This window comes from Oncorhynchus mykiss, chromosome 3 (assembly GCF_013265735.2).
Source record: "Oncorhynchus mykiss isolate Arlee chromosome 3, USDA_OmykA_1.1, whole genome shotgun sequence".
Lineage (NCBI taxonomy): Eukaryota > Metazoa > Chordata > Actinopteri > Salmoniformes > Salmonidae > Oncorhynchus > Oncorhynchus mykiss.
The window spans coordinates 32,630,363-32,643,141 of record NC_048567.1 but is presented as its reverse complement, the minus strand read 5'-3'; the positions used below and the strand labels follow the sequence as shown (position 1 = coordinate 32,643,141).

Genomic DNA, 12,779 nt, shown 5'->3' with positions numbered 1-12,779 from the left:
CTGCATGCTGAAATATGTTGTTGTTTCTGACAGCATCCTTTTATTGGACTGGGATATACTGACTGATGGATCTTGTGTGGCCACAAACCCACACAGTCTCCAAAGGCCTCCGCCTATAGCGTTCACAACATTTTCATTTTCATTCAAGGAAACAGAAATGAGCATGTGGATCTGTGTATTTACGGCAGTTATCTGTGTAGTGTTTTACAAGGCTCCACTCTGGATCACTTTCTTCATTAGAATGGCTGTGTGATATTGCTGTGTCTTGCTGGGATCTCCTCATTAGTTATGTGTTTTTGCCTTTCCTACATGGTTTGGTTGACCGAGAAGCACCTTGGCAGTGGTCAACTAGACTAAGATACAGTCAGAAATATAGCCCAGCTTATATCGCTGATTTGGAGACCACCCTGCCTCCCTCACAGAGATTGAGTGTGATGCAGAACAAGGGGGAGCCTTGCAAAACACAGAGAGGGAGTGTGGTCTCAGGCCCTCCAGCTGGAAAGGTCTGCTTTGGGTTGACCCCAACGTCCTGGTGCTGTCTCCAGAGTCTGGCTCCAAGGTTCCAGTTTCTATCCTAGTCTGTCAAGATCTTGGACTAGGCCCTCCAGTTCTGGACGGTCCAGACTGGAACCCATCTAATGAGAGAACAAAATAAATGAGGGGTAAATACTTGTGTGTGCACGTTTATTTTAAATGCTAGTAAAACTAAGTGCATGCTCTTTAACCGATTGCTGCCTCCCGCCCGACGAGCATACCTACTCTGGATGGTTCTGACCTAGAATATGTGGAGAATTACAAATATCTAGGTGTCTGGTTAGACTATAAACTCTCCTTCCAGACTCACATTAAGGATCTCCAATTCAAAATGAAATCTAGAATCGGCTTCCAATTTCGCATCAAAGCCTCCGTCACTCATGCCGCCAAATTTACCCTTGTAAAACTGACTATCCTACCAGTCTTTGACTTCGGCGATGTAATTTACCTGTATCAGGCCCTAACTACATATCTGTTGCCAAACCCACTGGCTCCAGGTCATCTATAAGTCTTTGCTAGGTAAAGCTTTTATCTCAGCTCACTGGTCACCATAGCAACACCCACCCGTAGCACGCGCTCCAGCAGGTATATTGCACTGGTCATCCCCAAAGCCAACACTTCCTTTGGCCGCCTTTCCTTTCACTTCGCTGCTGCCAATGACTGGAACAAATTGCAAAAATCACTGAAACTGGAGTCTTTTATCTCCCTCTCTAACTTTAAGCATCAGCTGTCTGAGCAGCTTACCAATCACTGTACAAGTACACAGCCAATCTGTAAATAGCACACCCGACTACCTCATCCCCATATTATTACTCACCCTCTTGCTCTTTTGCACCCCAGTATCTCTACTTGCACATCATCATCTACACATCTATCACTCCAGTATTAATGCTAAATTGTCATTATTTTTGCCTCTAGGGCCTATTTATTGCCAACCTCCCTACACTTCTACATTTGCACACACTGTACATAGATTTGTCTATTTTCCTTTTACTTTGTGTTATTTACCACGTTTGTTTATGTGTAACACTGTGTTGTTGTTGTTGTCGCACTGCTTTGCTTTATCTTGGCCAGGTCGCAGTTGTAAATGAGAACTTGTTCTCAACTGGCCTACCTGGTTAAATAAAGGTGCAAAAAATGTATAATAAAATAAAAATAATGCATGCCAACACCTCTCAGTGTGAAAAAGGGGCAGAGTGCGTAGGCGTGCATTCTGCATTCACAAGTACATTCTGAGGAGTCTGCATCACAAAGATTCCACACAGAAGTAGTAAAAAAAGTAGCAACATTCGGTACTACTAGGGCTACTATTGAGAATAGTTCTGCCTTCCGCAGTCACGTTACCGCCCATTTCCATACACAGTGAGTAAACACAACATTTAAGAAGATTCCAATATGATAGGCTAGACCACCTTAGTTTTGGGTAGTACAGCACTTTTAACCTTTGTCGCAGCCGGCCCGCCAGTGAGGGTATATATCTTTGGATGTCAACTGTGCACACACGAGCATGGGCTGTGAGCTATGAGCTCACTCAGCGCATCAGTAAAGTACAGTAGCCCTATAAAATAATAACATTCAAAATGTGGTCTGCCCTGAAGTCGATAGACCTCAGAGCAGTGTTCAGGTCCAAGAAAAGCTCAGGTTCAGTAACCTCAAATGACTAACGCGGGCAGGTCCCCTTTTGCTGTGTAAGTGTTTCCCTCTTGTTGGAACCTCGATGTGTTAATCACCTTAGCTCTCACAGTTTCCTAAAACTTCCACCAAGCCACAATTGGGTATGATTCACTGTAAAACACATAGGCCTAATTCTGCTTTTCAGAGTAAGGAAATAACCCGCTGAAAAAATCCAGCAAGGGAAGGTGATCACAGCTTTTTTTTTTTAAACCTGATAGATGTTTATTTGGTGTAAATTGTGTAGTTTGTGTGATGACTTCAATCAAATGAAATTTGCATGCCGCATAATTCAAATCCAGCACAGTATCCTCTTAGTGTCCTACTAGGGGGAAATGTGAATAGCTTCTGAAATAAAAAATGCTCCCTTCAACAGAAAACTGATTCCATCTTAAGAGAGAGTATTCCCTTGCTTGAATTTTTCCAACATACTCCCCAGGGCACCTTCATTAAAATCACTGGCTGGTTGAAATAAGAGAAAACAAAACAATTTAGTGTTTGAATCACTCTTTCAAACACAATATTCGTTGTCAATTATAATTTAGCTTGTGCTATTTAACATATGGTTGAAACATATTTATTGGCTGTTGTTTGCAAATGTTAGGTTTTGCCTTCTCCAGATTAATTTGTAAATGTATGTACCATGGTGTGTTTTGTTGGGTATGTTTAATAAAATAGGTCAAATACAAAAGCTGCAATCAAAGTTGGAAGAGAAGAACCAATCGTATCAGGGTTGGTTGTCATAATATTTACACTTTCACTTTGCAAAAATATATCCCTATATCTTACGATTTAAAAAACTGAGGAAGACAAATCTTAACATAAAAAATATAAAAGACTAAACAGTGCACTTCTTCTGAGTAAAACCAAACCACTTAGTTATAGCTGGTAATTTCTTCATAATAAACCATGAATAATTTGCCAGTTTTTACTGCTTGGACTCCCAAGTAGTAAAACTGACAAATAAGTGAATATGCAGAATTTGTCAAAGCACCATTTTCACAAAAGGAATGCTGTTCAGTCAGTGGTGATCCAAATGATAAAAAACATTAGGCTATATCATAAAACAAAAAAAGCTATTTTTAGAGTGAAGTCACTGCTTGGCCTACAAGTGTGTGAGCCAAATGGAAGTATGGCTGCCAAATGGAGGCATGTCTGAAAGATGGGTCTATTCTTTGGCAAATATTTTATCCACCTCAGAACTGGCTGGGTAAATATAGTTTACCATTGGCCAAAATAATGCAAAATGATCAGTGTGTCAGTTATTGATGATTGTGAGAACTCAACATGCAATGTTGAGGGAAATGAAAGGTTTAAATCACTCCCTGAAAAAAATAACAAACTAGCGAGCATCTAGAGATCAAATTACAGGGACATTTGTTAAATTTGTGCAAAAACAATAACATTAACAAGACAATGAAAAGATCTGAAATATATTTTACTCAAAAAAACCTTACTCAGAACTCTTGGGCAGAGGACACAAAGGAGCAGTGCTGGTGTTATACTTACCTTTTTCTTCTTCTTCAAGTTTTAAAGATCACTGACTTTAAGTCAGGGCTGTCTGTGTCTGAAGCACCCAGTAAAACAGCATCGGCCATGGTGAGTGGTGTCTGTTTATGACTAATTTCTAGCTGCAGTCGGAGGGCAGAGAGAGAGAGAGAGCTTCCTTGTAACAAGGGGGCAATTGTTTGGTGCTATAGGACAGTGCCATGTGGTTGTCAAGCAAACAAGGTAGTAGTGGAACCTATTAGAGATGGACCATTTAGTATCTGATATTGGCTCTTCACTGCTGGGTATGGCCAACACATGGGCATTTTTATGAGGCATCTGCTGAAGTGAGGAAAAAAGAGTTTGCTTTTGCTGGGTAGTCAAGACCCTAATAACCGCGTAGGCAGGCAGAAAACCAAAATGTTTAATTAGCCTTATTATTATTATTTAATCAGCCTTATTATTATTATTTAATCATGTCTATGTTTATTTACATCTCTGTGTTTTCCCATGTACTTTATTTCATTGTGAAGAGTCAGTCTTTGAGCTTGGTGAACTCTATTAGACACTTCTCTTGTTGGAGAAATATTGGGGAGGTCCAATGTTTTCAATTTCAACAAGTTCACTTGGCAAAGAACTCCCTCTTCATAAATGACATGTTTCATTGTATCAACACTACAGTGAAATGATGGTAGTCTTGAAAGGTTTACCACATAGCCATGCTTCCTTTTGAGTGGGCCTATGCAGGAGAAAAGCTGAATACACATTTCCATATGAACAGACCACATTATAAAATATCTTCATGAGACAGCCCTTCAAGTCACAAGAGAAGGAATTGTACACTCACAACACAAGTTCAACCATATTAACTAATTGGTTGCCAAAGGGATAACTTAATAATACTCTAATTGCAAAGTCTAATTAGAAGAAAATGTCTTCATGCACATGCCATTATCAGGAACAATTAAAAATAATAAACTAAATTAGGACTGGAAAATTGTTAGACAGTTTTTGCACTTACACGCAAGGTACTTTATCAGTGTTGTACATTTGGTTTATTAGTTGAAGGATACTCAATCCACTCATTTGTTGTATCTTGTCAACAAAACTGTCAAAGAAAAAAAAACATTTTGAATATGAATCTTGAACGCTATAATTAATCTTGAATGCTACAATGTGCCTCCAATTCGCTTTGTTGGAACAGCCAGTTAAAATAATATACAGTATAATTAGACATGGTCATTATCGTCGTTATGCTCATTAAAATAGTAGTTAATAATAGTTCATCATCAATATGGCCAATCCATGCAGGTACTGATGCTGAAAGTGACGCTGATTGGTCAAATGACGTAACACGTTCGCGCGTCTACTTCCTCCTCTCTCGCGGTGAAAATGGCGGAGTACGACCTCACCACCAAAATTGCCCATTTTTTGGACCGACATCTCGTCTTTCCTTTGCTGGAATTCCTTTCTGTCAAAGAGGTAAATGCGTGTGTTATGTTAAGTTGTACCCACAATCTAAGTTTTCGGTAGAAGTGTGTAAATAACCCATGTAAATAATGTAAAGGCACGTGCGTGAAAGAGTCACCCATGAATTTTGGGCCTCGCTTGCTAGCTAGCACATGCTTCGTCTGTTCGCAAGCTATATTGGTTATTTAGTAAACGCTATGTTGGTGTCAGTTTGCTGTATATTAACGTATTGTATAACCTTAACTTCAGCACACTTGCTAACGTTAGCTAACTTTTTAAAACCTAGGCTAACGATAGTTAGCTAACTAACGTTAACCGGCACTGGCGGCTGCTGCTAATTTAATTAAGCTAACGTTAGTTATCTGGCTAGCCGAGTGAACAAACATTTGCTACGTTCATTGAGCTTTTGTTTTTCAACATTACTATCTGCAGATCTTGGTAACATGACTCCTAGATGCTAGCGAGATCCTCGTCTCGATGTATTTAACTATACTAGTGTGTCCTTGTCAACTAGGTAACGCGTTAACTGTTATTGTTGTTACTTAGCTAGAAAGGTTGATGACTAGTTAACTATAAACACTAGGTATGCATTTTAAAATAACGTTACCACAAGGCAATAACACAAATTCACGATGCCCAGAGCTTACCCGTGACGTTGCACAACGATTGAAGTTAATAAAGGGCCGTCCACACCAAGGTCCATAACTAAAAATGACTCGAACTCGAAACCTTGGCGAGCATCCACACCAGCGGTAGGCAGGTCAAAATTCACCCAAGGCTGAAAAAACTGAAAAAGAACTTGTGTAGAAAGTGAACATCAGCACCTCGATGGTGCCAAGTGTGATTATGTCTGCATTGTTTATTTTATTTAACCTTTTTTTGGACTTGCCTAATTAAATAATCTTATTTAAAATGATGGCCTACCAAAGACGAAAGGCCTCCTGCGGGGTCTGGGATTCAAATAAATATATATATATATATATATATAACACACAACACATCACAACAAGAGACAACACCACCATAGAGAGACCTGAGATGACAACATGGCAAGGCAGCAACACATGACAACACAACATGGTAGCGGCACAAAATACGGTACAAACATTATTGGGCACAGGCAACAGCACAAAGGGCAAGAAGGTAGAGACCACAATCACAACACATAACGAGGAAGTAAGAACGAAATGGCTATTTCTGTTCTAGCGATCAATGACTGCAGAGTACCAAGCCTTACATAATTAGAAAGGAGAGATTCTCATGTTTAAAATGGTGTACAATTTGTAAAATCAAAATATACACTTTGTGGGATATTTGGCTAAATAAACAGACATACCTATATTTCCATTCAGGAAACAATGGGATGACCTCAGAGTTCCAGGGGTCCTTTTTTGTTTACATTTACACTACACCTACGTGGGCAGATCTCATTGCCAACAATAGCAAAGCAGGCCTTGTGACGTAGAACAATAGGCTAGGAATAGAACGTTCGGAAGGCGAGTCGGTGCCACGGTGCTCAATATTGGCAGGGTGAAAAATGCCCTAAAATAAGGCCTGTTTTTTTTGTGTTTACTTCAAAACTATGACATTTGTTAATATTATGAAACTGGGCTTCACGGAGGATGCAATGAACTAGTTATCAGAAAAAAGCATTGTTAAAATATTTCATCCAGCCTACCAGCAGATTGTTTATCATTCTGCACATAATACTGCACATAATACTTCAATGTACATGCAATATAGAAACTCATATTTTAAATTTAGTAATTCAAAAATAAATGCTGTTTAGCCACTTGTGGTTTGCAAGTGAATTCCATTTTTCTAATGGTTGTCAATTTGTTTGGCTCATTTTCGCTGTGCTCATGTCTGACCTGTGCGACAGTTCAATTGGCCTAGGACTGTTTTACATTTAGCAAGAGCAAGCCTCCTTCACTCAAGGAAGAGAGAGAGCTCAAGGGAAATAAAGTTGACCGACTAGGAAATGGCAGATCTGTGCATTTAACCAGTCCCGGGCGCAGCCTGGTTAAATGCACAGATCTGCCATTTCCTAGTCGGTTAACTTTATTTCCCTTGCACTTTGACGGGAAAATATTTTAAACCTATTTACTTAGCTAACGAATGGGCTAATATCTAGCTTACTTCGGCACACATCTCTAGCCTCTCTCCCAGCTGTTTCCGTGCGCAGTAGGCTATTCAAGCCTCTCCACCATTCATTCCCGGACACTCAAAGCTCCACTATTGATTAGGCCTACTTTTTTAGAAAATACAATTATTCTACTTAGGCTACAACAACACAGTGGAATGTATTATCAAGTGAATGCACAATTGTCTAGGGCTGTAAACTGCAATGATGTAGGCCAATATGAATAACCGCTCAAACATACTGTTTTGAATAGTTAATTACAAAATAACTGCCTACAGCCGAGGCCTGATTATGCAACCATTTGGATCAGTTATGGGTTTGTTCTCCACAGTTTAAAGGAATACTTCAGGATTTTGGCAATGATGTCCTTTACCTACTTCCATAGAGTCAGATGAACTCATGGATATCATTTTTGGATTGAATGAAGTCTATGGGTATCTGCTAGCATGGTTCCTTCATACTGGACACAGACAATGGTTTTCACCAGCCAAAATACCATAGTTGGAACTTAAAGGTCCAGAAATGTACATCAGCAGGCCATCACTCACACCCTCTTTCTCCTTTCAAACTCCCCTATTCTACATTCAGCAAGCAAGAGCAAGCTGGAATCACTCCTAGATAGGCTTGTAGTAAATATAATGCTCAAATTAAGTATACTGCAATAGCTTGTTGTCTAGCTTTTCAGGATGTATCGGAGTAAAAATGGGATTGCCTTTGGAAAATATGGCCTTCTGTTTGTCGCGGCTCATCGTTCTCCCAAGTTTTACTACAATTAATGTGGCCACAAATATGCTCACATGCTCAGATATTCAGGAAAGCTTATCCTGTGCTTTGCCTTAAATAAAGGTACATTATCTATTCTCCGGGCAGCCTCGCGCAGCTAGAACCAAGAACACTTCAATAGAACTTTTTTTGTTGATTTGTTGTCGTTGTTTTATCGTTGGGGGAAATCGCTGTGAAAGTGATCCAAACAATAGCTCTTATCATTCTCCGCTCTTTTTGTTGTTATTGTGTTAAACTCTTCTGTGAATTTGAATTATAACAAAAAATTATATAATTATGGTCCTTGGTGTGGACGGCTCTTAAGTTATCGTTTTTAGTCAAAGTATGATGTATTTGGACTTGGAAGTCGGAAATCCGAACTCGGGTTATTTTATGATTTTTTTTCCTGTGTTTCCCCTATATGACGTGCTATAATTTCAGTCCTTTTTTTTCTTTTCACGTCCTTGGATTTATTTGAATGTTACCACCCACCGGCATGACATTGCAGGCGTTTCTGATTAATAAAAACAAAGTTCTTACTCTTCGCAAGTTGCAACTGAGCAAAAATGCATTTTGAAGTAGCATACACTTGGCTGCCTAAGAGATGGAGCAAATTAAAAAGGTTTGCAAACTTGTTGGGTAATTTATGCTGGTCTGTATTCCCCAAAAATGTATGACCATTTTATAAATGTGATATGATTGAATTTTACAGCCCTGCTTCCAAGATTAATGTTTTTTACCGCTAAAGTATTGCTTCATGGCATGCTTCACCACGTTGATTGGTGCAGCTTAACCACAAGTGTCTATTCTCTAATTAACAGGCACCTGCAAAATAAAATTCAAGGAACGTGTATCTGTTTTGTTGTGCTGTTACATTTGTATCAGTGTTTCGTGTCCAATGCGCTCAAGGTGTTAGATGTAATTTGTGACGTGCATCAGAAGTCATTGTCGTCGGGCCTCCCGGGTGGTGCAGTGGTTAAGGGCGCTGTACTGCAGCGCCAGCTGTGCCATCAGAGTCCTTGGGTTCGCGCCCAGGCTCTGTCGTAACCGGCCGCGACCGGGAGGTCCGTGGGGCAACGCGCAATTGGCCTAGCGTCGTCCGGGTTAGGGAGGGATGGGTCGGTAGGGATCTCCTTGTCTCATCGCGCACCAGCGACTCCTGTGGCGGGCCGGGCGCAGTGCGCGCTAGCCAAGGTTGCCAGGTGCACGGTGTAGCCTCCGACACATTGGTGCGGCTGGGGTTGGATGCGCGCTGTGTTAAGAAGCAGTACGGCTGGTTGGGTTGTGTATTGGAGGACGCATGACATTCAGCCTTCGTCTCTCCCGAGCCCGTACGGGAGTTGTAGCAATGAGACAAGCTACTACAACAATTGGATACCACGAAATTGGGGAGAAAAAAGGGGGTAAAATAAAAAAGTCATTGTCGCCTATCATTTCACTTCCCCTGTGAGAAACCATGTGAAGACTTTGCTTTGCTGTACCGTAACCAACCTACCCAAAGTCTCACCATGTGCAGTATAATGTAAATAAATAAGTGTCTTGTGAAAGATGCGAAGAGAATAACAATTGATGGTGAAGTCAAAGATACTGGTTTCCATCTGTGATGAGGTTTTCAGCCTAGCCAGCTGGCTAGTCTTTTGAATACGATATATTAAATAAATGAGCAACAGAACATTAGCTAGCTAGATAAGATTAGCAAGATGTCTAGCTAAGGTTAGCATGCTAGCTAGCTACAAGAGCAGTTGTCAGTTCTGTATTAGTTAATGTTTCTCCACTCCACGTGGAAATCACCACAATGTTCTTTTCCAGCTCCAATTCGTGAATATGTACACGTAGCTTGCATCATTCTTCGGCGGTGTAACCAAAACAAGCATTTACGCTCTAAGGGCAGGAATTCTGTCAAAATTAGGGTGGCATTGCCCTCTGCTGGGTGACGTCCATTACAGCTAAACATGTTTTCTAACTTCGTTAGTCAGGTTAGAAGATTAACTCCTTACATCTGTCATTGTCAGTAATTCTCTTAAACTGGGTCGTCAAAGTTAAGGATTTGAAACTGTATATTCCAAAATAACCCTATTTCCCACCTGTTTAACCATTTCCTCTTTCAGATCTACAATGAGAAAGAATTGCTTCATGGAAAATTGGATCTCCTTAGCGAGACCAACATGGTGGACTTTGCCATGGATGTACACAAAAACCTCTTCCCTGAGAAAGAGATCCCCGCCAGTAAGTAGACTGCACACTGCTTGGTCTACCTCCTAAAATTTTTGTTAAAGAAACCTGTACAGTGATATGGGTTATGCATGGTTCAGTATTGTTTACACTTATTGATGGAACAATCACAAGATGGTGGCAGAACTGATTGCAACCCCCCCCTCGCATTTTACAGTCATGTCTAATACAATCCTCACTGTCCCAAAAACTAGTATAAACAGTTATCTTTAATGTTTCATTTAATGGTATTTTCCTGGGTATTGCCTTGGTCAAAGCCTCTAATGGTTGCTCTATGTCCATGTGAAGCCCTAAAAGAGAAGAGGATCACTGTGGTGGCTCAGCTGAAGCAGCTGCAGGGTGAGACCGAGCCCATTGTGAAGATGTTTGAGGACCCAGAGACCACTAAACAGATGCAGTCAACCAGGTGAGTTAGAACCTCCTGTCCCACCATGTGACTGATGGATGGTTTAGGTGTCATTTGCATTTTTATAGATGGTCCATCTTTGCCATTTTTTGTTGTTGTTGCAATTCTTGAGGTCCCAGAGTAGTGTTCTCTGTTGTAAGATTCTCTAACTTTGCAGGCTTAAGGGATGAAGTTCAAGTGGCATTTAATTGAGATGATGGTAATAAAAAAACAAAAATGGTATGCCTACAGTTTGCATACAAGTATTTCCCTAGTGACTTTAGGGTTACATCTTAAACTCACTCGGCAGACGAGGAGACCGATGCACAATGCTGCGGTGAATGTTAAGAACATTTGGTCTCTGCTGACTTTGCCGTGATTAAAATAGTTTGGTTAAACTCATGTCCTCATTCTTTACTTGGCTTCTTGGCAGGAGTAAATTCAGTTCATCAAAGGACACTTCTCATCCACTTGCCAATCTAGAATTATTTGTTAAACATGTTTTAAACCCAAACCTTTATCAAATCAGGCATTTTATACTGACCATTATGCCATTGTAATGGTAGTTTTGAAGCCTTGTGAATGTGACGTAACTTTTTGGAGTGCAGTCTGTTTTACTGCTATTTTCTATTCAGATTTCCGTTTGAGTAATCTCTCTTCGTGGGCAGGATCATGTTTCTCTCTTGTTATGCGGAGTTTCGTTTTGATACCATTGGATTTGTAAAACAGTACAAGACATGTCCCGGATCACCAAAAAACTCTTAACAAAACCAAAAGGGCAAGCCACACCATTTTTAGTGTACTGAGCAAATATCTGCTGTTAACCGCTCAACACCGACTAGCCGCATGTGCGCACTCCCTCAAATCGTTTGCAGAAAATATATTTTCTATTTTTTTTTCAATTGTATTCCTCATACTATAAAATAATGCCGTGGAATTCACAACCATATGGCATAGCCATATCTGTACCTAACATAAGGACAACTCAGAGTATGCTATTCTGTTCTTCTGAATTAGACCTCATTTTAATGATTATTATTTTTTTTAGACCTGTATAAATTAAATAATATATTTATTGTGAAAGTGGAGGCTATATTACATGTAATTATTAAACTTTTTAAATTGTAGATCTTCCAAAGGTCTGCATTAGTGGCTTGTAGGATGCTAAATGTGTATGTTAATTAACAGTCAATTACTGTGAGACCAGCAGTTACTTGCTTGACAATTACCGACTGACAATTTCGTGACCGCCGCAGCCCTACTAAAGACTATGTAATCCACATGGAGAGATATAGAACTTGGATTAATCACTGGGGACAGGTCAGGACTGTGATCCTGCAGTGCTCAGCGGAGATACATTCCCCTCTACAGGGAAGCTGGTCACCCAGGAGCTACCGAAGTCACTATCCTTCATTAGTTTCTGGGCAGGAGATGGTGAGAACTGACAAAACTACATATATAGCGTACAGGGAGACATTTAACTGTTTCCCGATCAAGTGAAATGTTATCCCGGAGTCCACCGTTCATTCACATTGACTCTAGTTCAGGTGTTTATCTTAACTTAGCAACTCACATCAAGAAATTAACTGAGTGATTTAGATCTGCAGTAATCACAGAATTCTCAACTTCTCCCATCGTTATATCGTCTCACTCATTTCCATTCTGGCTCTCTACACATGTGTGCATGCCTTGCACACAAGCTCTTGATTACTGAAATGACAGTCTCATAAAAAAAAATATATAGAAGTAAAACGTTTGTAGGCAAGCTATATTGCCTGCCAAAATCACAACAGATTTATCACAAATTCAGAATGGACTAACCGATTGGAGATGCTTCCACCACCATGCTTCACCGTAGGGATGGTGCCAAGTTTCCTCCAGACATGATGCTCAGTGTTCAATCTTGGTTTCATCAGACCAGAGAATCTTGTTTCTCATGGTCTGAGAGTCATTTTTGTCCCTTTTGGCAAACTCTAAGCGGGCTGTCATGTCTTTTAAACAGCTCAAGGATGATCAGTGGAAACAGGATACACCTGAGCTCAATTCCTAGTTTCATAGTAAAGTTTCTGAATACTTGTGTTCAAATTAAAACAA

General features: G+C 40.2%; 1 protein-coding gene across 2 annotated transcripts in view; it reads left to right on the top strand.

Moving 5' to 3' along the window:
- Window positions 1-5,017: 5,017 nt before the first annotated feature.
- if36 (Eukaryotic translation initiation factor 3 subunit 6) overlaps window positions 5,018-12,779 on the top strand; it is a 41,269-nt gene continuing 33,507 nt past the window's right edge. Inside the window, exons 1-3 of one of the 2 annotated variants that reach the window (XM_021581911.2) lie at window positions 5,018-5,175; window positions 10,177-10,294; window positions 10,589-10,706. In XM_021581911.2, coding sequence (XP_021437586.1) covers window positions 5,086-5,175; window positions 10,177-10,294; window positions 10,589-10,706 — 326 coding nt within the window. In that variant the 5' untranslated portion in view covers window positions 5,018-5,085. 2 annotated transcript variants of the gene reach the window in all.